The following is a 17,875-nucleotide window of genomic DNA, read 5'->3' as shown; positions in this document are numbered from 1 at the left end:
TCTTGGAATATAATATGTTCTCCTATATATTCAAATAGGCATGGTCTAAGAAACATAAATATTATCAATAAAGTTGGTTGTCTCTCTTTGGGTTGGAAGCTGGTTACATCAAGAAATCAATGGTCTACTCATATGAACAGATACTTCATAAACAAGCTACCTATTAAGCTTCATATATCTTCATCTACCTGCGTTGGTATTAAGAACTCATTGAATTTCATTGAAGACCATAGCATGTGGCACATTGAGTATGGTAATGATATATCCTTTAAAGGTGAGAAAAACACAAGAAGGGGGTTGAATTGTGTTAACTTTTTCTTCTTTTTCTTTTTAAATCTTTTATTTGATTTTTATCACAAGGACAAAGTTTGAGTCAGAGTATGACAAAGATAGCAACACATGGTATTGGTAAAAAATAAATAAGAGAGCAAGACAACACACAAGCAATTATCCTGGTTCCTCAAAAAATGAGGATCAGTCCAGTCCCCTTGCACTTCCAAGAGATTTCCACTATAAAAAAATTTGATTACAAGTTGCTCAAACACACAAGCAAGAGACATCTGATGCCTAAACAAACAAGTAAGGGTATCCAATGCTCAAGCACACAATCAAGAGACTTCCAATGCCCAAACACACAAGTAAAGGACTTCTGATTGCTCAAGCACGCAAATAAGAGACTTCCAAATGCTCAAGCATACAAGCAAGAGACTTCCTACAGTCTATCTAGCAGATAAATGATAGTGATAGAGTGATAATTACACTTGATATACAATCATATGTGTAAACAGAATACAACACAAAAAACTCTAAGACCTAATAACTTCTCTTTTCTTGTCAAGGTGCAGTGTTGTATAATTCTCCAAATTTTAAGCTCTGTTTATAGAGTTCCACGAAAGAGTCATTAGAGAGAACTTCAAGCACAAGAGGGTCTTCGAGAAAAGCATCAACAAATATGTTGCAAGGCTTCCTTATATGGTTAGTGTCGTTGCAATCCCATTTGAAACTCATTTACTATAAAAGGAATTATCAATTTTAAATCTTCAAGCTTCTGCAACTTTCTGCTGAGTCTTCACGTGACCAGAACATGATAAATTGAACTCATAGTCTAATAGCGATCTGTCATAAATTACTTGGTTCTTAAGGTTTGACTAAGTTCAGGTTCTGGTCCTTCAGAGTCTGAGTCATAGCTTCTGATCCTTCTAACTTTGATTTTTAGAGGCTAACTTGATCAGAGTCTGGACACTTTAAGTTCCAACCTTCAGAAGATGACTTAATCAGAAGTTGATTCTTTCGAGTCTGATCTTCAGAATCTGCCTCTTAAGAGCTTATCTTTGAATGTTTAGTGTACTTTCAGAACTGACTTCCAACCAACTTATTATTCTTTGAACTTGTTCACACATTAGTCTTCCCAATTGTTCTTTAAATATTTTTTTATCATAAAAACCTAAGGGATATGGTATAACCAATTTTGTTCCAACATCCTTTTGATATGATAAATGGTTAAACTTTTGGATTCAGGACCATTTTTTGGTCATGTCTCATAACCTGCAATTTCTTGGCATATAAATGTTAGAAACTTCATTTAAGGCACCTCTTAGAATATTCCAACTAGTCTATCCACCGTGGCTCCATAAATATTCAAGGACATTCTTGTTATTACTCTTCCTATCTCTGACTCTAGCAACAATCTCATTTGGACAAGTTCACATAATGTTTCCCTTTCTTTCAAAGATGCTTATAATTGCTAAAATGGAAACCATGTTGAGATTATCTGGACCCAAAACATTTGACATTCTTTCATTCCATTTGTAATGCCCCTAATAACTTAGATACTTGTGCATAATGTGATTGCTGCTGATGTTATCTTGATAAGTAAATGCATGTATATGGTCTCAATGTTGTATATTTGCAATCAAGAAGTTGAATTTACTACTCATCTCTTCTTGTGTTGCTAACACACTATGAGATTTTGTTTCTAGCAAAAATATTTAATCGGTATAAATATTGGTCAAACCAATTATGTGAATTTATTTAGCATAACTGCTCGGGGGTGGAGCCATCAACTCAAGAATCTCATAATGACTCTCATCATTTGGAAAACTTGGAAGATAAGAAAATGAATCAAAATTCAGAATGACAAGATAAACTTAGGCCACAAATTAACAATCATCAGACATTTGATCAATAATGCATTTTCTTCCTTCACGGAACATGTGTACTTATCCATTAAAGAATTCACCATACTTAATTTTTTATCGGAAGTAAAGGCCTCCTCCTACACTTGTTTAATTCAAGTGAATTGGTGTTGTCATATACCCTATTGTTTTTTTTTGTTGTTGACAAATATCCCTTATTGTATTAAATGCAATAATGATGGAGAGCCTAGTGGAAAACTAGGATTGTCCACATGCGGAGGCATCTTTCATAATTCATTAGGCGCTTTCTCAATTTTTTTTACTAAGCTGAGATTTTTCACTTTCTTCCAAATAAAATTTCATGTATAATGCTAGCTATTTTTCACATAAATAGAAGAGCATGGACACACCTTTGGATTGAGATTGAAAAATTATCTACACATTATTAGATACTTTAGATTCAAGGTATTCCATTTTTTTTATAAAACAATTCTTGTGCTGATCACCGATCTATGACTAGGCAAATTAGCAGGGACCTATGACCCACTTTACATAGACCAAAATCAGGCCACTTTAAAAAAAAAAACGTAGACTTTTTTATAAGTCTATTTAATTAAGGGTTAAATAAATTAAACCCCCTGCCTTTATAGCGAGTTTTGATTTGGGCCCCCTGAAGTTTTTTTTTTACATAAGGCCCCTTAGAAAACTCAATTCCTAGATTTACCATACCCCATTACCACACCTGCTGACTAGTCATCCAATTAGTGACCATGTTGGAATTTTTTTGCTGACTAGGTTTGTAAATGATTTTGCTTGTTAAGTTTACCCCCCAAAACAACTAAACACATAATTAGGGTTTTTTGAAATTGGAAAGTGAGAAGCTCGGAGAAGACGAACGTGAAGAAGACTTGCGATGGCTGGAAATGACGATGAACCGGTCAAATCGACTGAGGTAAGTGGTCACGTACTTGGGGATACCATTGATGTTTGTGTGTTGGCTTACATTGCTTTTTTTTTCCAGTTGAATGTCAGGTTTAATGTTGTCTTTCACCATGGAGGCGAGTTCGTGAAGCTTCAAGATGGTGAGACGATTTACAAAGGCGGGGTTTCCACGCTTATTACTGGGGAACACATTGAAACATGGACTCAGAGTTACATTCAAAACATAGTAAGTGGTTGGGGTTATGTAGTTGGTTCATTTAGGTTATGGACGAAAATCCTGGAAATAGATCCTAACTATTTCCAGATTAGGAGTGATTTTGATGCTTATGATTTTGCTGCGTATGCGTGTTCGATGGAAGTAGATGGGAAAATGTTTGTTGAACATGATGCATCCAAACATAGTAAGAATCTTAGGTGTGTGAATGAAAGTGTTGACTTAGAGGTTAGTGATGAAGAGATTGTAGAAAGGTTGAGTGACAATGAGGATGAAAGGACCACAAATCTTGCTGATGGTTTTGAAGAGATTGATGTTAATTTATCAGTCAATGAGGGGCCTGTTATAGCTGGTTATTTGACTTTTCCTAGTAAGACTAAAGGGGATGAAGATGAGTATGTTAGTGAAGATTTATTGACTTCTGATCCTGATAACTCAGAGGATGAAAAGGGGCCTAGGTTTGAGAAGTTTAAGAAGGAGGAGCTTAATAAGAATTTCAAATTTAAGTGGGGTATGGAGTTCAACACCTTAGATGACTTTAGAGAGGTCATCCGTGAGTGAACAGTATTAAATGGGAGAGAAATTACCTTTGTAAAAAATGAGGGGTATAGAGTGAGGGTTGAATGTAAAGCCAAATGTGGTTTTTTAATGCTTTGTTCTAAGGTGGGCCATAAGCATACTTTTGCCATAAAGACTATAAAAGACACCCACGCATGTGCTAGGGTTTTGGATAACAAAAGTGCAAGTTCAAAGTGGGTGGCTAAGGCTGTGGTCAAAAAGATGCAAACCCCTGACAAGGTAAGGATATGTGACATAATCCAAGACATGAGGCAAAATTATTCTGTTGGGATAACTGTGTGTAGGGCATGGAAAGCAAAGTTGATTGCAAAGAAAATCATTGAAGGAGATGCAGACAAGGAATATGCAAATTTGTGGAGGTATGCAGCTGAGTTGCATAGGGTTTATCGTGGAAATACTGTGAAGATCAACATATAGAGGCCTTTACCTACAATTCAACCAAGGTTTGGGTCTTTCTATTTCTGTTTTGATGGGTGTAAAAAAGGGTTTATAAATGGGTGTAGACCCTTCATTGGGGTAGATGGCTGCCATTTGAAAACAAAGTATGGAGGTCAACTTTTGATTGTTGTTGGAAGAGACCCAAATGACCAATACTTCCCCTTGGCATTTGGAGTGGTGGAAACAAAAACCAAGGAATAATGGAGGTGGTTTATACAGTTGCTAATGGAGGATAATGGGCAAGATAAAAGATGTGTGTTTATTTCAGATCAACAAAAGGTATAATTTATTTATCCATGTTTGTATGTCAATTTCTTCCAATTCTCGTTTCTAATGTCAATTTCATCATTTGTTTTAGGGACTGGTTGCTGTGTTTGAAGAGATGTTTGATAGAATTGAACATAGGTTATGCTTAAGGCACTTATATGCAAATTTTAAGAAGAAGTTTAGTGGTGGGGAATTGATAAGAGACTTAATGATGGGAGAAGCCAAGGCAACATACCAACAAGCATGGACATTAAAGATGAATGAGTTGAAGGCTGTAGATCCAAAGGCTTGGACATGGCTAATGGCAGTTCCTACTAAATCTTGGTGTAAGCATGCGTTTTCATTCTATCCTAGGTGTGATGTACTTATGAATAACATAGCTGAGTCTTTCAATGCCACTATTTTAATTGCTAGAGATAAACCTATTTTAACTGTGTGTGAATGGATTAGAAAATATCTGATGAATAGGTGTAGTACTTCTACATTGAAATTAGAAAAGTGGCCACACAAAGTGATGCCTATTCCTAGGAAAAGACTAGATAATGAGGTAGCTATGAGTGGACATTGGTTGCCAACCTGGGCTATGGAAGAAAAATTCCAGGTCACTCATGCTTATAACAGACAAGAGTTCGTTGTTGACATTGCTAAAAAGTCTTGCACATGTAATTTTTGGGAACTAGTAGGTATTCCATGTAGAAATGTTGTTGCTGCATTAGGGTTTAGATAGCAGAACCCAGAGGATTTTGTTCATGAGTATTACACAAGAGATAAGTATGCCATGTGCTATGGATCTGCTATTAGTCCCATTAATGGCACCGTCGTGTGGCCTGAGATTGAAAGTGAAGAACTCTTACCTCCTAATTACAAAAAGGGACTTAGTAGGCCAAGGAAGCTAAGAATTAGGGAAAGTGGTGAAGAAGGTTACATGGTGTATCTTATAGATGCACTAAGTGTGACAAAGTGAGGCATAATGTGAAGTCATGCAAGAGCAAAAGACAAAATCCAAATGCATTGAATAGAAAGGTAATGACACTATTAATTACATGTATCTGGTTTTGGATATAATGTAACTTATTTGAATATAATGTAACTGGTTTTTTTAATGCAGAAGAGAATGAGACCAAATGCAAGTGAAAAAGGTGATGCAAGTCAAGGGGATGCTACAAACAATGCTGGAAGCCAGACTGGTATAGTCAATGAAGAAAGCAAGACTGGTACAGACAATGAGGAAAGCATGACTGATACATTGTTTGAGGATATCACTGATGATATGATTAGTAGCCTACTAGACATTCATTCTCATGTTCCAAGTCAGACCTCAACAAGTAACATGAACAAGGGTAATGGAAAGATGGTTGTCAAACCAATTAAAAGGAGAATGGTAAGTGAGAGGATAAAGGAGAACTGGTTCAAAAAACCTAAACCGTTCACAGGTCCTGGTTCTGACCCTGAGCAACCAATATGCATGAACATTGAGGAAGAGGAAGCATCAAAGAATACTATTAAGAAGGCAGCCAAGACTACTCCTAAGAAGGCATCAAAGACTACTCCAAAGAAGGCAGTGAGGGATACTCCAAAGAAGACCACTCCAAAGAAGACTACTCCAAAGAAGACTACTCCAAAAAAGAAGAAGTGAAATTAGCATGTGTTGTAATGCACACTTTTGTTGTAGTGCTATTTTGATATGCTTTGTAATGTTTGTTTTAGTGCTGTTATGATATGCACTGGATGTTTTTTTTATATGCAAAAGTTTGGTGCACTTATGTAATGTTTACTGCTAAGACAATTTTAGTTTGTAAGGTATTTTGAATTCTGCACACTTTTGGTGCTCTAGTTTGTATCTTGATGAATTATGCCCATGTTTTGGTGCACAAGTTATGTAACTTCTGAATTTTAGTTCATTGCATCGTGCACCCTCTTATTGCTCAATTGAAATGCTTGTATCACATTAGTTAACATAATGATTACACTTAAACATAACTCATTTCATTGACATAAAATACACAAGAATAATTACACATAAACATAACTCATTTCATTGACATAAAATACACAAGGTTATACATTCAAATGCTACCCATGATATTCAACCAACTTCATGTTAAACTAAGTAATACAATATAGCTATAACCAAAAAATAAAGAAGGATTGCTGTCTTCTTCAACCTCATGTTAATACTTGTCTGAGTTGCAAGCTTATTCTTCAACTTCTCTAACTTCTTTGTTACTGTCTCCAACTTCACTTCTAGAATCTCACACTTCTTACAATCTAGTTGAATCATTCTATTCCCTTTGATAGGGTCTCTGATTTCATCATCCCACAAGAACAAATCACAGCTAATCCCAGTCTACAAAATACAATGAACAAATGTTTAATAATAATCAAAATTTTGACATTGAATTGGCCAAATAACACATAAGCATACTTACCCCGGCATTACGATATTTTCAGAACTTTCTATTGCGGTTTTGGATTGTGTTGGAGACCCACATCTTCATTGCTCTATCACAACCACACCTCGGTAAATCTGGAAATGCGGCTGAGTTAACACTGCTACCATACGAGTTGCTTTGAGCCATGAATGAAGAAGAAGAGTATGAAGAACGGCGGTGGGGGAAGAAGAAAAACGAACAGCCTTGGAGGAAGAATAGTATGAAGAACGATGGTGGAGAAGGAAGGAAGAAGACAACCCTAGCGTTTATTTTTCACACTTGTCCCAGTCAGCAAAAAAATGCCAACCTGGCCACTAATTGGATGACCAGTTAGCAGGTGTGGTAATGAGGTATGGTAAATCCAGGAATTGAGTTTTCTAAGGGGCCTTATGTAAAAAAAAAAAATTCATGGGGCCCAAACCAAAACTCGCTATAATGACAGGGGGTTTAATTTATTTAACCCTTTAATTAAAAAGACTATATCTTATACCATATATATGAATAGGTTTATTATTATTATTATTATTATTATTATTATTATTATTATTATTATTATTATTATTATTATATTTTAAATTAAAATACAAAAATAACATTAAGTTATCTTGGAGAACTTGTTAAAATAAGTTAAAAACACCTTTTGAACAATGTCATAAGTTGTTTTTATAAGTTTTATTGAATAATTCTGGTTTGTTTGAATTGACTTATTTGAGTTTATCTTATGTCATAAATTTTGTGACAAATAGAAGAGCATGGACGCACCTTTGGATTGAAATTAAAAAATTGTCTCCACATTATTAGATACTTTAAATTCAAGGTATTCCATATTTTTTCGAAAAAACAATTCTTGTGTTGATCGTCGATCTATGACTAGGCGAATTAGCAGGGACCTATGACTCATCTTACACAGACCAAAGTCAAGCCACTTTTTTTAAATAGAAAAGACTTAGATTTTTTTTATAAGCCTATTTAATTAAAAAGACTAAGTTTTAGACCATAAATATGAGTAACTTTATTATTATTATTATATTGTATTTTATATTTTAAATTAAAATAAAAATAACATTAAGTTATCTTGGAGAACGTATTAAAATAAGTTGAAAACACCTTTTGAACAATGTCATAAGTTGTTTTTATAAATTTTCTTAAACAAATATGTTTGGATTGACTTATTTGAGCTTATCTTATGCCATAAGTTTTGTGATACCGTTTGAAAAAGCTTAATAAAACAGCTTATTTCATCATTCATAAATATTTTTGAGCTTATTTTTATAAGTTCTCAAAAATAACTTATGAAAACAATTTAAAGTACATATAAAAACAATTTAAATTTATTTTACCTTTTGTTAGAAAAATAACTTATGCAAACTTTTTCATAAGTGTCTATTTTGATAAGCACTTGTGCCATAAACTCCAAATGTATTCAAATGAGTTCATATTCTCACAAAATTTATGTTAATTAATAAGCTCAGATAAATTAATGCAAGTAATATTTTAAGTATCATTGGTCTTTTAAGTATGTTAGTCTTATAATATTATTTGAATGGTTCATTTACATATTTATAAATGAACTAGACTTTTTTTTAGTAGGATAACAAACAAACAACTTTCGAAAAATTTAAATTCAAACATAAAAATAAATCTATAATAAATTATATGTCCTGACTTATACTTTGATTTTTTAGTAGGGTATATTTAAGTTTGACAAAGTGTATTAAGTTTGACAAAATGTATCTGTGCTCATCTTATTTTCATTCCTATTTATTAGCAAATGCAAATTTCTTTATTAAGTATGACACTTGATGACACTCTGTCCCCCTACTTATAATGACTTCATTGAAATAATTTGGTTTAGATAATTTCGGCTTTTATTGATATTTGGTTCGGATAGGTTGTTACCCCACAACGTCTTACAAAGAATCATCAAATTTTAATATCCATAAAAGCATAAACAAAGTAATAAAATATTTAAAATAAATTTTAATTAATTTCTCATTTCAAATTGTTATTTAAAAATTTATTTTTATAAAAGTTATAGAAAATAAAAACAATTTAAAAAAACCAGAAAACTATAACAGAATGATCCTTTATTTAAATTAGAATTTAATCAAAGATTAGGTCAAATAATTTTGAATTTAAATAAAAGATATTAAAATAAAAACTAATAATTTGATATTCCTGTTATTACGTAATCTACGTTGGCAAAAGATAAGTAATTCAGAAATCAGGAGCTTAATGATAAACATGCACATATAAATATAATTCAAACTAACTTCACCGTTAAAATAAATCCGAAGATTAAGCGAAAAAAGAGAGTGAGTAACAAAAAAAAAACAAACTCCGCCACCTTGATTCATATTCGGATATTCCTATATAACCACTATGCTATTTTGGCAATTCTGTTTATTTTCAAAAGAATAACAATAATCACTTCCAGAACAAGCAGCTGGGTGAAGGAAGAACATAGCTTCTTCTTTCAACCTGGTTGTTAATTCTTCTTATTTTCAATTCTTCAACTACCATTCCACCTTGATTTTCTATTTTTTTTTAATAATAAACCTGTCGTTATTAAAACTATATAATAAAATATAATTTTATTATATAGTTTTCCAATGGCACAAAAACCTGAACCTGAAGCGAAGCCTGCAACTTCTTCTCCTTCTTCCGCTATTCCCGTATCTCCTGTGGTCCAAGACATGGCTAACAAGTCCACCATGATTCCTGCAACTTCTTGGTTTACGCCCAAAAGGTAATTAATTCCCCTTTTTTTGTTGCTAGATCCGTGTTGAAAGATGATTTTGATTTTTTTGGGCTTCTTTTAATGCGAGGGATTAATTTAGGGTTTGTTTATTGTTTTTCCCAAATAAATATTAAATTTTGTTGATGATTGGTATATTAGACTAATGTAGGTGTAGATTAAGTTGAATTTAAATTTTGTGATGGTTTTGTGAATTTGAAAAATCTTAATTTTGTTGTGCAGGTTACTGGCTATATTTTGTGTGATTAACATGTTGAATTATTTGGACCGGGGAGCAATAGCTAGCAATGGTGTTAATGGACATCAGAAAACTTGCACAAATGGTATCTGCAAGTCTGGTTCAGGAATACAGTAAGTTTTATTTTAAAATTTTAATTAGTTGATTAATTACTATGATCAATTGCAGATTTACTGAAAGCTAATTGTAATTCTGTGTAGGGGTGATTTTAACTTGAACAATTTTGAGGATGGTGTTCTATCATCTGCTTTTATGGTTGGACTTCTTATCGCTTCTCCAATATTTGCATCTCTTTCAAAGAGGTAATGACTTTTTATGTTGTCTTATCAGCTTACTCAGATATAAGTATCTATGTAATAAACCCAATAATCAAAATTCTGGACCTTCTGTGTCAAGTACATGCACCTAATCTAATCTATAATAAAAATGTTAATAGTTATATTATTCCTATATTTTGCAGTGTAAACCCTTTTAGGCTTATTGGAGTTGGATTGACAGTTTGGACTATTGCGACTCTATGTTGTGGCCTTTCTTTTGATTTCTGGTCCATTACATTCTGCCGCATGTAAGTGTTTTCTCCTCTTATGTTTTTTTTTACGGACTACTTGCATAATACTAGTACAAAATGTAAGAACCATCTTTTATTCTTACTTTTTTCCTTATTCTTTTCTTATTCTCTCTAGGCTCGTTGGTGTTGGTGAGGCTTCGTTTATAAGTCTTGCAGCACCTTTCATTGATGATAATGCCCCAGTTGCACAGGTTTGTTTCTTTCTCTCTGAGTTGTCTTTATTGTAAAACTAACTGATGTTTTTTTTTTACCGTTCTCGACGGTTGGATTATTATATGGTATTGTGATTGCTGTCTATTTTCTTTATGCTGCTGACCTTCTTATACTGTGTGTGTATCAGAAAACAGCGTGGCTTTCTATATTTTACATGTGTATACCTGGGGGATATGCACTTGGCTATGTCTATGGTGGTTTGGTAAGTTTTTGTTTTGTTTAATACCATTATTATGTTCCAGTAATAATACATACAAGAGAAGATAAAAAAAGGATGACAACATAATAGTAACTGTCTTTTTTTGAAAACTTAAAAAGTTAACTTCATTTCATATACAATTTCTCTTATGCAGCGGAGGTAATTAAAAGTAGAGTAGGAGTATGTAGCTTGTTTACAAAAAACTTGAAACAGCATTTTTCTCCTCCTTTGTCATTTTTTAAACTTGTTTTTGAATTGCCCTTTGATTTTATCTTTTTATTGTTTATAAATAGGTTGGAAGTCATTTTGGTTGGCGTTATGCATTTTGGGTGGAGGCTATATTGATGCTTCCATTTGCTATTTTGGGATTTGTTATGAAGCCATTGCAGTTGAAAGGTGCACATTTTTATCTCATATTGATTTATTGTGGTTCCCTGGGATTGTTTCTCATCTCTAAACTACTTGTGGATACAGGTTTTGTCCCTTCTGATTCAAAGAAAGTGTCGGCATTGGAGACCGTTCCTTTGGGAGTTCAAGGTACTATTATACTTTTAGAATAAGTTGGGCAGGATATAATCATTTAATCATATCCCCCATTTGAAATCTAATTTAAAATTAGAAATGTATGTGCATGTTGTGTTACAAAATGGTGGAATGGATATACTACACTAGTTTATATTTACTTAACTCATACAAAAACCAAGAAATTTTACTTGAGATCTTTACTAAATGTACTTGGGTTTTTTTTTTTTTGATCCTTTGAATTCATATTGTGTTATATTTCTTTTAGGAGTATTTATGATTCTTCTTTTCTATACCTATCTCCAGTATTTTTGTAATTCTCATATTTACTAAATGTACTTCGCATATTTCATGTTCTGATTTTCACCCCAACTAATAAACATAAGAGAATATATAGATTCAATACTTTTCTCACCATTTTCTTTTATAATTTTTGAAAATTGATCTAGCAATTACAGAAATGTTGAAAATGGTAAAACACGGGATTCATTATTTCAAGAGATGCATTCTTCCTAGCTCTCTTCTATCTTCTCTCTATCACAATTGTTCACTATGTGAATCTTCAATCTTCTTGTTAATAATTTAAAATGAACATATATTTTAAAAATGAAAACTGAAATTATTTTCAGAATGTAAACAGGGCTTTGAACTATTTTACTGGTTTACTTCTGATTCACAATATCTGTGTTGGGCTTAACAAAGTTCTCTTATTTGATGACAGATGCAGATGTTTCAAATGGAAACAACGAATCAAATGAACCTTCCAAGTGAGAACACTTCCTTTAACCATGATATACAAATTGGTTTCTGTATTGTCAATGTTTCTCAGCTTTTTTTAAGGACAAAATTTCTCCCTCTAGCTGAAAATGATTATCCCTTAATTGTTCTAAAACTTTTATCACTATTAATTTTTTGCAACTCCTAGTGTGTGGCATCCATCCCTAAGTGACTGATTTATACAAACTTATTTTTTGTTGACTCTCAAACAGGCCAAAATGCAGATGCAAAGTATTAAATCAGGTCTCAATATTTCTGAAAGATATGAAAGCACTTTTGTCTGAAAAGGTTTACGTCGTCAACGTTCTAGGTATGCATTAACTGTTTTCTTCATGTTTAACTATATTAAATTCATCTCAGAAGCCTCTGTATGACTAGCTTCTTTCTTAAAACTTCATATACCATTCTCTTCTACCTATTTATGCACCATTTTTTACAATCATATTGTTTTTTTTTCCATGTTTCTTCGTTTAATTGTTGCTGAATGCCTATTTGCAGGTTACATAGCATATAACTTTGTCATAGGGGCTTACTCATATTGGGGCCCTAAAGCTGGTTATAGTATCTATAACATGGTAAGACTTTATTTCATGTAATGACCAAGCGTGTACATAAGATTTTACCCTTCTTTTATTTATATATTATTGCTTGCTTAAAATAAGTTTATTCCTGATATCTTAAGATAATTTGCTAATTAAACACAATGTTTTTTGGTATAAAATCATTTTACTAACAACACTATACTTTGTCAGACTAATGCAGATATGATATTTGGAGGGATTACAATTGTTTGTGGAATATTGGGCACTTTAGCAGGAGGCTTTGCTCTTGATTACATGAATAACACCCTATCAAATGCATTTAAGGTTGGTATTTGAGTTTCGAGTGTCGAGTCTATTATCATTTATATAAATGTTTATGTATTTCCGAATGATGTTTTTTTTCTTTTCTTTTTTATTTATTTGTTGAGCATATTGAAGATTTATATAAGTTAGGAGTAAACTGTATTTACAGTTTTAAACTGTTAATTCTGCGGAAATATCTTCCTGAGTTGTACTTGTATCTAACATATAAATTTATTTCCCTCCTAAGTTTCGCAAATAAATTCCATTGCTCCATCCTAACCACTTTTAATTCTTTTCAGCTTCTCTCATTTACAACACTCGTTGGCGGTGCATTTTGTTTTGGTGCCTTCGTATTTAAAAGCATGTATGGCTTCCTAGCTTTTTTTGCTATCGGCGAACTACTTGTTTTTGCCACTCAGGTACTTCCTTCTTTATGTGAATAAAACTCCATGTTTGATTGTTTATAGTTAATACATAATGTCTAAGCTATATACATACATGCTTATTATTTATTAGTACTGTAGCAACTCTGTCTCATTCATCTTTTAACTGTTAGAATCTTGAAATACTCGAGTAACATTTTTCATGAATTATTATATTTCCGCATTCTTATGTAAAATCACCTATGCTGTTGGGTAGTTAAATTTATTTGAGTATGAAATCATTGTTATTGAAAGGATTATAGAAGTGGATTTGAAAAATTACAAACGAGGACAGAATTGGGAAATAATGCGGCTTTGGCAAACTTGAATTCTGCTTTATGAGCAACCAAATATGACTTTGATATCAAAATGATGATTTAATGTTGCTATATTTTTACAATCAAGCTAAGATATCTTGGTATCATTTGAATTTATGATCTAAATGATTGCTCCTTAGGAACCATTTCCATTTTGTGTACATGGTCAAAACTCGAAAAGCATAATTTTGCTCGCTATATGTTGTATGATTCTTATATATTGTTACAATTTTCTTTTCAGGGTCCAGTGAATTATGTATGTCTCCACTCTGTCAAACCAAGTCTGAGGCCACTATCAATGGCTATGTCTACAGTTGCTATTCATATCTTTGGAGATGTACCTTCCTCACCTCTCGTCGGAGTTGTCCAGGTTAGCATTTTAAGTGTATTAGTCACAATTTTACTAATTTTATGCATTATTATGCACATACAATATTCTGATTGTGTTCTATGCATATACAGGATAGTATTAATAACTGGAGAACTACCGCGTTGATTCTAACAACAATATTTTTCCCAGCAGCTGCTATATGGTTCATAGGTAAGTATCATGCAACCATATTGATCTTATACAAAAAATTCACATTGCTAAATTCTTTGCTGTAGCATCACATAATAGCATGGAGTTTTATTATAGACAACATATTCAGCTCATTGTCGTCGTGATATTTTGCTACCACAGGAATATTCTTGCATAGTGTGGATAAATTTGATGAAGATAGTGAGCATCAAGTATCAAGAGTAGAAGAGACGAGTACAACCACTGCGCCGTTGCTCGAAGAGAAGACCAGAGAAACATCGCCACTTACTCAATCCCAAGAATGTTAACCTTTTTGATATCTTTTGATGGCTGTCCACGAAGTTTTTTTCGTTCATAGTAAATAGCAGTTATCTTAATTCTTTGTTTAACGTTTTATAATTTAAGATTGATTTTTTTGTGTAAGTATCTTTTTGCTTCTGCTTAGTGGAAATGAAATAATGCAAGAAGCTATCTGCGCATGATATTGGCCATGTATTGTAAATAACGTTAATGCTTGTGCTCCAATGAATCATCATGGTTAAGTTTTTTTACACTTATATATGCCTTCCAAATATGTTTTAGATTGATATCACTTTTGCTTATATTTCATTCAAGAGATAATACTATTTATTTAGGAATGAACTGTAATATAAGGAAAAGTTCACAGAACTTTTCAATGCTGCTCGTGAGTACAACTCCTCTCGATGTAAAAGAAAAAAAACTACAAGATTTAATTCAATAAAATATCTACACTATAGAAAAGTAGGAATATATGCCCGCTTGATACATTGAGAGGAACACGTTCTAAAGACCCAAGCCATGTTGCAGTTTCAAAAAATATTTCTTAATTTATGTTGTTAACACACTGTAAGGAGAAACAGAGGCAGTCAATGGTTTTGATTTTCCATGGTTTTTTAAATCCCATTTATTTATTCCTCTCAGAAAGTGGTATAGCAGAGCCCACAGACTTTTATGCTTATCCTCAACCACTACCTCTCATGTCTCTATATAATATAAGTATCAATAAAGTTTGATGAAATCACTTCACTTTGGCATTTCTCAATGGCACCTACAGCAGCAATGCTTTTGCTCCCTCAATACATTGGAAGATCATCAACCACTCACCGACATGAATCCAAACATGATGAAACCACTTCTTCTGGGATGAAAGGCTCTTCACCACTAAAATGGATCACCAATTACATACAATCCAAGATCCAACAAAAACCACCAGATTCAAACTCATAAGTATACATGGTTCAAAAGAGCTTTGAACAAGCCCTTCAACTTTGTACCTGCTAATGTTTATCAACCTCTACCATATAACATTCAAAATAGAAAAAAAAGGTTTGAAGAAGGTTTCAACTATCATCCTGCTAATTTTATTACCAGTACAGCTGCTACTTGTGTGATTATGCTTTTTTAGTGTAATTAATAACTATGTTGCTATGAATATGTAATAACTTGTGTATAAAAAAAAAATTCAATGTTTTTTTTTATGTAACCATTAATAAAATGAACGAGAGAACTAAAGGTTTTTCAACTTGATTACACAACTTAAAAGAAATAATCCGACAAAAAGAAAGAGATTACTATCCAATTGAAATTACGATAAATATAGTAAAGGAGTCCTCCGATATGGTGGTTTCGTGTATGCTGCTGGCTGCTTATATTTTTGTTGGTGTGAAAATGCAATAGAATAATTTGTCAATAAATGGGTCTATTTGATAAAAATACCGGTTGACTGATAAACTAACTGATACTCCCTCCGTTCCTTTTTAAGTGTCGTTTTAGCAAAAAGCTCTCCAACCAAGATAGTGGATTATTAGAGTTACTTTTCCTATTATACCCTTATTTATTTTTCTCTTTCTAAATAAATTCAATCATACACTCTCTTTTTCCATTAATTAATTGAAAAATTTGAGGTGGAGTTATTTAGAAAATAAGGGTATAAATGACAAATTATAACATTAAATTATAAAACGACACTTAAATAGGAACAAAAAAATTCTTCTAAAACGACACTTAAAAATGAACGGAGGGAGTAATTTATAGTTGATGGTTGATGACGGATAATTTATAGCTTAGGGTTGATGGTTGAGACTGATAAATAACTGATAAATTAATTGAAATGTTTTGTAAAATTAGCGGTTCAAGTAACTTATAAATATAAAATGACATAAAAGATATTTAATACATAATTATTTAATTTGAAATTAAAATAAATTATAAAGGATAAAAATGAGTTTATGCTAAAATAATGAGGATAAAAAAGAAAGAAAAAATGATAAGCTATAAACTATAAGCTAAAATGCTATTTAAAATAGCGTCTGAAAAATAGGCTATAAGCTAGTGATAAAAATACCGTTACAAAACATGTCTAAATTGTACCATGAACTCAGTGTTTTAAAAACCGGACCGGACATCAAACCGGTGAGGGTACTGGGTCACTGGTTTATTGGTCGAACCATTTGGTCACTGGTCGAACCGCATGACTAAACCGGATAACTCGGTTCAATAGATCAGTCATTATAACAAAACTATATAGGTATAAAACTTGTCGAACCGGATAATTCAGTCTCTACAAAATATAACAATCACTTAAATTTTTTGAAAATATCATATCATAAATTCAGTTTTTTTGAAAATATCATATCATAAATTCACAAATTCATAATTTAAATTCACATTATAAAAGTAGGTATCACACATAATAAAATAATACAAAATTACAAAGTTTAATTACAAACAAAGTCTAATTCCAACATAATTTAATTGAATAGTTTATAACAAAATAACTCCATTGTCTAGTAAATTTAGTTTCAAAGAGGAAAAATTCTTCCAATGTTGGGATCTCCTTCTTTAACATCAAAATCATCTACAACAAAATCAACCGCATCTGCAACATCTTTGCCGTCAATGATATCATTACTTTATTTTTTTTTATTTTATTGTTGATTTTTTAAATAAAAAAAAAAGATTTTTCAAAAAAAAGTTAAAAAAAAAATCAATTTTTCAAAAAAAAAAACAAAAACAAAAACAAAAACAAAAATGCAATTAAACCACCGGTTTAAGGAAACCGCCGGTTTTTCTGGTTTTTCCGGTTTTTACCGGTTCAATGACATATCCGATTCAATAGTTGAACCAGACCGGTTACCTGACCGGTTTCCGGTTCGGTTTTTAAAACACTGCTTATAAACTATAATACATAAGCTTTTCCAAACAGAACCATTATGGATTTATGGTGAGAAAATTACCACAAATTTGTAACGGCTGTGCGCAGCATAATAGATTGATTTATTGATTTGTGACTAATTTAAGGCAGACTCAAACAATTCCGATGCATTGATCTAATCATCAATGTTCGGCTCTAAAAAATAATTCTAGAAAAAATTAAAATTTTATTTAAATTATAAAAAATATTAAACATTAAAGTAAAAAATAATTTTAAAAATAAAATTCAACAATAATACATTTTAAAAAAAGTTA

The 17,875-nt window shown here is 32.2% G+C and overlaps 1 protein-coding gene across 1 annotated transcript; it reads left to right on the top strand.

Annotated features, from left to right (window-relative positions):
* Positions 1-9,291: 9,291 nt before the first annotated feature.
* On the top strand, positions 9,292-14,943 carry LOC131631358 (probable sphingolipid transporter spinster homolog 2). Its single transcript, XM_058902149.1, has 16 exons — positions 9,292-9,756; positions 9,988-10,116; positions 10,204-10,305; positions 10,464-10,568; positions 10,687-10,762; positions 10,912-10,986; positions 11,277-11,379; positions 11,458-11,520; positions 12,227-12,272; positions 12,495-12,592; positions 12,781-12,857; positions 13,035-13,148; positions 13,427-13,546; positions 14,108-14,236; positions 14,329-14,407; positions 14,549-14,943. Exons 1-16 carry the CDS (start codon positions 9,620-9,622, stop codon positions 14,692-14,694), a joined length of 1,599 nt encoding a protein of 532 aa, XP_058758132.1. The 5' UTR covers positions 9,292-9,619; the 3' UTR covers positions 14,695-14,943.
* Positions 14,944-17,875: the final 2,932 nt, after the last annotated feature.

Source organism: Vicia villosa, unplaced genomic scaffold (genome assembly GCF_029867415.1).
Source record: "Vicia villosa cultivar HV-30 ecotype Madison, WI unplaced genomic scaffold, Vvil1.0 ctg.000816F_1_1, whole genome shotgun sequence".
In the NCBI taxonomy this organism is placed as follows: Eukaryota; Viridiplantae; Streptophyta; class Magnoliopsida; order Fabales; family Fabaceae; genus Vicia; species Vicia villosa.
Note: the sequence above shows the minus strand (reverse complement) of the source record. Positions and strands in the feature narration are given on the sequence as shown.

Bases quoted from the DNA above. Each gene is read 5' to 3' on its own strand.
- LOC131631358 (XM_058902149.1), top strand. From the start codon at position 9,620: ATGGCACAAAAACCTGAACCTGAAGCGAAGCCTGCAACTTCTTCTCCT. The intron at 10,987-11,276 runs GTAAGTTTTTGT...GTTTATAAATAG, and splicing joins GCTATGTCTATGGTGGTTTG to GTTGGAAGTCATTTTGGTTG. The intron at 12,858-13,034 runs GTAAGACTTTAT...ATACTTTGTCAG, and splicing joins GTTATAGTATCTATAACATG to ACTAATGCAGATATGATATT.